This window comes from Cibotium barometz, chromosome 14 (assembly GCF_041138505.1).
Source record: "Cibotium barometz isolate CiBa-2024 chromosome 14, ASM4113850v1, whole genome shotgun sequence".
NCBI lineage: Eukaryota > Viridiplantae > Streptophyta > Polypodiopsida > Cyatheales > Cibotiaceae > Cibotium > Cibotium barometz.
In genome coordinates, this window is record NC_141059.1 from 58211180 (window position 1) to 58218629 (window position 7450).

The 7450-nt window shown below is 44.4% G+C and overlaps 1 protein-coding gene across 2 annotated transcripts; it reads right to left on the reverse strand.

The window, feature by feature from the left end:
* Window positions 1–2234: 2234 nt before the first annotated feature.
* On the reverse strand, window positions 2235–6812 carry LOC147632232 (transcription factor GTE9-like). 2 transcript variants are annotated; one of them, XM_086808907.1, is made up of 10 exons: window positions 4770–6812; window positions 4639–4681; window positions 4408–4557; window positions 4206–4297; window positions 3930–4002; window positions 3713–3778; window positions 3513–3628; window positions 3359–3425; window positions 3127–3257; window positions 2235–2997 (listed from the first exon to the last, which is right to left on the reverse strand). In XM_086808907.1, exons 1-10 carry the CDS (start codon window positions 6390–6392, stop codon window positions 2746–2748), a joined length of 2613 nt encoding a protein of 870 aa, XP_086665033.1. In that variant the 5' UTR covers window positions 6393–6812; the 3' UTR covers window positions 2235–2745. The 2 variants fall into 2 exon arrangements, with proteins under 2 accessions (XP_086665033.1, XP_086665034.1); XM_086808908.1 differs by having other exon boundaries at window positions 3930–4047.
* Window positions 6813–7450: the final 638 nt, after the last annotated feature.

Here is a 7450-nt window from a genome sequence, read left to right on the forward strand (position 1 = left end):
ATGTGGTGAGGTGTGGTCACTCTTAAATAAATTATCTTACATGTAATGTCTCTATTTGTCTCTCTCTCAAATACACTTACACATACACATGCTTACTCTCTCTCTCTCTCTCTCTCTCACACACACACACACAATGTCTCAAATGTTGAAACTCTCTGTCTCGCACACACACACACCCACCCGCATATGCACTAATGAAAACGCACTGGAGTCCCCTCACACAAAGAGAGATTTCTCAGACAACACTCTCCCTAACACATTCTCCCACACATAGAAACTCACACACACACAAAGATATAACCACATGAAAATATATACTATATATATTATATTATGTTTTACTATATTTAGACATATACATACCTATATATACATGTGTATTTATGAATATAAATAAATTTATATATACACAAATTTAATTAACAAAATTTTAATTTAGATTAAAATTAAATAGATGTCAATGATATGCTCACTCCCAAATAAATACATGTAATGCCTCTCTCTTTCTCTCTCTAACACACCACATTCAAATGTTTGAAACTTTCACACGCACATGGACGAATGCAAACGCACTCTCCTCCTTCCACATACACACAGAAATTAAATAAACAAATCTTACGTGTACTGCTTTTTGTTTTTCCTTTACAATGAGAGCGACACACACTTACACTTCGGAAAACACTCTGGAAAACTTACACTTTGAAATTTCCATCATGAAGCTTACCTTTTAAGACAGAAGCCCTTTTTTTCTCTCTCATGAGGTAAAACAAATAGTTCTCCTTTCAAAAATTGAGATGAGGTGATGAGAAAATTCAAATTTGAGAAAGGGACAACAAGAGTCTCCCCTTTTTCTCTTGGCCCTCTCCTTTCTCTCCTGTGGCCACGTGGAAGGGGAATAACTTGTGTTTAATAAGGGTATAAATGGAGGAGCGACTAGAACACAAGGCAATCAAAGAAGAAAAACCCCATAACATTTGTCTGGATTATATTTGACAAAGATGGAGATGTTATCATGAGTAGAAAAGGCTCTTGACCTTCTCAATGACCCTTGCCACAGAGAGAGGGAGGGAAGGAGGGAGAGAAAGATTCAGCTGCTGTTCTCACCCTTGCCTAAACACCCTACTCACGTATCAAGTGCCTCATCCCATCTTTAAGGCAATACTTAAGTTGTGAATATATTTCTACTCTATAACCTTCTTTCTTGGGCCATATTTGTCATCACAGTTTTTCCTCCAACAAAGATTTGAAAACGTAAAATTCTAGAGAATCGTCATTCACATAACGTTCACCTTTCCTGATTTGACCCACAATTGAGATCCAGTGCCACTACGGTCCAATAGAACAGTCACCCCTTACCACCCCAGAGAAAGGATACTATTCCTTTTCTTGACTGCTTCACATTCCCTCCAACAGCATTTTGTACTCGTCCACTCCCCTACCCAAACAAACTCACTCATGTCAGCAAAAAATAAATCATTGGCCCTGCAGACTCATCTCATTTATAAGAGTCTATCCTCGTATAAACTCTTTACTGTTGTTTTCAAGTTACCATGGTGTCTGCACACAAGGATCTGAACTAAGGAAAGCATCTCTCCTCTAAATACCAAGTTGAACATGGATCTGTCCACACTGTAGGGCTAATGAATTCTTAAACTACAAGCACACCTATGGTGCATCTGCAGCCGTCTTTCAACACTGCTACAAGCCGAGAAGATTCTACAAGTTGAGGAGATTCTAGGGTGTAGATCTTTGAGAAGTGGCAGTCTGGCTTTCAAAATGTTTTCTGTTCACTCTCATTTTGATAACTGTGTGTACTATTGGCGGTTGGCCTACACATTTTGTTGATTTCTTTGTAGCATGTACTGGTCTGCTTTTGATGAAATCAAGGCACAAGCAGTGAGGATGAGGCTCAAAAGCCCATTGCATAAAGCTTGATGGAAAGACCAATTACAAAAAGTAAATTGCTCAGGCAGGAGAATTTTACATGAACCATCCAGCTGGGCTGAAGGCAGCAAGCTCATGCCCAATCAGGAACATATTATCAGAGGGCCAATCCAACTATTTAAGGTGCAGGCAAAGTAAGATGCATCCTCCAATCACAAGCCAGGGAGAGAATCCCTTAAGACCAGGCCATAGACATACCATGATGGGGAAAAGAAAGGCACACGTGGGCACACAAACAGAGGCATTTTGACAGCACTTATCCATTGCATCACAAGAGCATATCCTTGACATGTTTGGCACTGCCGTATATATTAAAAAGACTTCCAGGAAATTTTTTATACAATCAGGGAGAAAGGGTTAGTATTCCAAATGAGGGTTAGCTAAATGCTAGCTTTGATAAGATCATGTGGCTCACAGGGAAAAAATTGTAGGGGAGAAACTGTGTGCTGCACACACCGACATCATATTCCATGTGAATTGAGAGAGGCTTGAAAGACATGGAGGCCACAACCAATCCAGAGTGTCCACTTTAAAAAAAAGGAGAACCATGGAAGGTTAATGGACTTTATAGACACAATGTGTGTTATGCAATTTGAACCTCCCTATTCCTCCACCAATGCATATTTCCCACCCCCTCTCCCATACAACAAACAGTAAGATCTGTCTTCAGCTCCAGGCTTCCATTGTGTCTTACAATTCACCCTTGGACCAGATCCTTTCAATCAAAAAGCACTGATTCCAGTTCTTGCTTTAATCTTGGGGCTCTTCATGGTGTGAAACCATTAGTATGAATGTACCTTTTCATGAAGAGCTACACGGAGCAGGAGCTGGATCCACTTCCTGCTGCTCCTCCTCTTCATCACTTCTCATGAAAAGACCCAGCCGTTCCAAAGGATTAGCACCCTGAAAAGCAAACGTGGACAGACCTTCTGGAGTGTGCACAGGGCTTGTGTCCTCTCCTGAATAGGGAACATGTTCAGAAGGAGCAGACCTCAGCTTCTCCAAGTCCTTCAAAACTTCCATATGCTCATCAATTTCAACGGTCTTCTCCATCTATGATATCACAAGACACCAGCATACAAGTTAATGAAAAACCACCTGCACCTTAAAAAGAATCACTCTACACCTAACACCTTGAACAGCAGCAGGCAAATTCAAACCGTAACATTCAAGAGCTGTTACATTTTGCAATGCCATGCGAGCAGCCTCTCGTTCGGCCTCCCTTCTTCGTTTAGCCTCAGCTGCAGCTGCTAGCTCAGCCTTTTTACGGGCTAATTCTGCAGCTCTGGCCTCAGATTGAAGACGGGCTTTCTCTGCCAAAGGGAAAGAGCTCCTAATGAGAAACTGGCACACACAGCTTGGCACAAAACAGGGTACTTCTGACAACAAAGAGATAACCGCCCTTCTTTCATACCTTCTTTCCTTCGTCTCTCTAGGTCTTCCTGATCTTTCTTGAGCTTTTCAGGATCCACCTTGTCACTCTACAAGCAGTCCTTCCTTAAGAGACCGTGTTATAGAGGCAAGACATACAATCGCATCTAGGCTTAGGTAAAAAGAGGGAACAAAACCTTGTTCAAAGGCAAGGTCTTCTCCTGCGCTTTCAAAATGGTCTCAGCGAAGCGACTACGCAACAGGGCAGCTCGAGCCTGCCGCCCATGGCAAGCCTCCTCTGCGCTGTCATTTCCTTTGCCCAGACATCAACGAAGAGAAATCAGTACCCTCAGTTATTAAAAAAGAGTAACAATCATGAGAAGATATCACAGATTACCTTCAGATTGAAAACCAGACTCAGGAAAAGAGGATGGATTTCCCCCACTCACATCATTTACAGACCCTGTGTACATTACTTCGCACTGTTAAGACACACCTGAGCAGCCGCAGCAAAGTAAAAACAGCAGCAGCAATACCCAACATGTAGAAGAGAAGCAAAGCCTGACAAAGAAACTGGAGAAGTTTTGAAGAAATTTTGAAGAGTCAGGACGCACTTTTGACCCCATCATCCTTGAGGGTATGAGGACAGCCCCTTCGATCGCCAACAGCGGCTGAACCCACGGGTTCCTGCAGCGGTGGCGGGGACATTCCGCAAGGAAGGGCAGTTTCAGCCTCCTCCACAATAAGTACACAAACTCATGATGCCCAAGTGTCGAGCACTTTTTACTGATAAAAGAGATTTCACAAGCAAAAAATTTGCTTCCACATAGAAAAAAGTGCAATCTGAGGTGCAACTTCAGATTTGCATGGCATGGCTGGCTCTGTCAAACCTTGTCCACAGTCGAAACCTTAGAAACAGCCCCAGTAGAATGGCCGTCATCTGCTTCAGAATCACTCCCAGAAGAGCTCCCCGAGTCTGAATCTGTAAAAATCAACAGGATTCAACTACTGGGAACATTCTACATCCAGTAAGATGTTGCATGATTGCAAATAACATGCTGCAATCAATAAGACAAATTGTTGCAAGCTAACCACTAGAGGAAGACCCAGAACCACTACTCGAGCTGCTTGAACTGCTGTTTTTCATGCTAACAACCCTGTCCTTGTCAATAACAACAGGTGGGAACTCCTTGGCAGGCATATCATCTTCGATATCAACCTCCTCCTCTCCAGCTTCGCTGCCTGCTGGAAAACAGAATGTAAACATATACGGAACATAATCAACACTCAAACTTGCATAAGCTTTAGCCTGGCATATCTCACCTCTCTGAGTAGGTTTGGGAGCCTTGGAAGGTCCATTGGATATCTGAGACACATAACAGATACAAAAATCAATATGTAAAACACCAAGACGTCATAAATAAATAACACAAGGAACAGTGATTGGAGAGCACCTGATGCAAGCTGGATCGCTGCAAGCCTGCCGGCAATGCCCTCTCCTCTGGCTTCTTTGGCCGGTTACAGCCCACAACAAACCGGTGCAATTCCCACAACGTTTCAGAGTCAAATGACTCAATGTCAACTTCGATCTCATCTTCATTCTGCATTAAACTGGGGTTTTTCCTCATGATCTGGACTGCCTGCTCAAGCTTGTCTGCAGGAAGACTACCAAGACAGTCACTCAACTGCTGTTTCTCTTCAAATGTCATTTGCCGCTTGGGTGGAGGGGCAGCTTTACTTTTTACCTTCGAAGCTGACCTTACAAGGGAGGGTGGCTTCACTTTTGTTGCAGAGACATGCCTGTTACTTGACGAGTGCACATGGCCAGCATTTGATGCTGGCAGCCCCTGTTCAGGTAGGGCCAAATGAGGGTCTTTGGGGTGTGGATTCACCAATCTGTCGTTAGCAGAATCAAGTTCTTTCAACTTTTCTTCCAAGGTCTTCCACTTCCCTTCAAATATCCCCCTAAGAGTATCTGCCATGTGATATACATCATGACCCTGGGGATTATATTTCATAGCATTTGCGAAGGTGAGCCTGACATCCTCGCAAAATTCAGTGGGTAGCATGTAAACACTGTTGTCTAGATTTCTCTTGATGGTGCCCAGATCCATGGGCCTCTTGATAATTTTAAGATAGTCGTGCAGGTTCAGCTTCACAACATCAACAGGCTCGTTGAATACCCAGCCAAACTTGTGACCCATCAACTTTTTCAGGATAATACTACACTGCTTCAAGAGCTCACTTATCCTCCTGCCATTAGTGATGTCAATCTTATGCCTCTTAGCATTGCAAGGGTCTAACTTCCCATGCAGACTTCTCTTTCCATTTGAAGCTGATTTAGACTTGTGCTTCTCTGAAGGTGGGAGTTTCTCCTTTCCAGATAAAAACTCAGAGTTGACATAGAGCTGGTTAGCTTTGGGAGTCCGTTTGTCTTTACTCGCTGTGTTCAGGCTTTCCAGATTTGCTTCAGGAATGACGAGGCTGGGCTGTCTGGAAAGGCGACCATCTCTGAGAGATGACTCTGCAGCTGCAGCCAAATAGTGTCCGTTGGAGGTAGATCCATTGATTACAGACCTGTTAGATACAAAGGCATGACTATGGACAGCGGGCACCTGTGAAAAACTCTTGACCTGGATCTCCCTTGCTTCCACTTTCAGGGAAAGAGTTCTAACCTGCTCAAGCTCCACCTTGAGGCGCTTGCGTAGCTGACTCTTCTCACTCCTGCTGAGATCCCTAATGGATGTTCCAAAGCCAGAGACAGAGGTTTCCTTGGCTTTATCACCATTTACACTCATCGACTTCCTCTTCAAGCTGCAGGAGTCTTCGGAGGCAGTTTCTGAGAGCTGATCAGCTGAGTTAGTGGTGAAGTTCTGTGCAACACAAGGTGCAGTGGCCGAGGGCGGCCGGAACCTTCGGACATTAGAGGAATCCGCCAAAGTATCTGACGTGTAGGAGCGCTCGGGGGCCACCGGATCCAGGCCATATCCATTCGATGCATTCTGGGCCTTCTTCATGGAGGTGTTGCGGCTGAAGCCAGGCTTCCGCTCGTATGTGAGGAGGACAGCAGACGCCATATCCAAGTTACTCTCGGCTCATTCAGGCGGGGGGAGACGGGAGGATAGATTAGATTGATTCAGATCCCCAGGCTGGTAGTACAGCCACCTCTTCTAGCCACACCTGCACACATCGGGGGCATGAAAGCAGCTGAATATCTCCTGGATCTGAGCTCTGGCCAATGAAAAATCAAAACATAGACGGGGCAGAAACCCTAAAACACAGAGGGAAAAACAGGCATAGATCAGAAGTCAGTAACAGGGGAGGGGGAAAGAAACTTCTCCGACAAAGCGAAAGAGGCCAAGCTAGGGTTTATTCATTCGATTGAGTTTGCCTGCCCAGCAAACGAGGCAAGCTATGGAGCTATGGCTGTAGCGATACTGCAGCAAGGCAGCACAAACAACAAGGCAGAGTGCAGAGTCGAGAGAATTGAGGCACGGGTGAGCTTAAGGGTTTCGATCCTTTTATTAGGCCACCTCTCCGTCTCTGCCGTCCGATCCTCATCCAACGGTTCACGATTGCTAACAATCCTCACCGTCTATAATTTTATCTCACGACCTGTGTCCTTCCACGTGTTGTCTTGCACCAAGCACCGCCCCTCAAAAAAATAAATGCATGTGTAGCGACTACTAGTCCCGCGTTTACAAGCTGGCTAGGATAGGGTTATATATATCCGAGGTCACCGAGGTCAAAGGGCAGAATCAATGAGTTCACTTTCCTTATGGACTTTGCTTTTTGTATCAATGAAATTGCCTACAGGCTACTCCTAACTTCTACACATCTAGGTTATCCAAGCTGATTGATGGGCATTGGGTTTATACATACAGGTTGTTGATGTGGAGAAAGTTTTTAGTCTATTATGTTGCAATGTCTTGCCCAACATCTTTTAAAAGACCCTCGTGACAGTTGGACTAGCCATCTAATGGGGGCGTTGTGCTCCAACCAAGCAAAACTCTCTACACAAAAGGCTACAGCTCTAAGTGAAATGCCTATGTGTAAAGGGTTGTGAATTCCTCTAGCCTATGCCTCATACTCTTGGTCATGCTTTGGGCACTAGGCTTTGGCTCTCTCTATGACC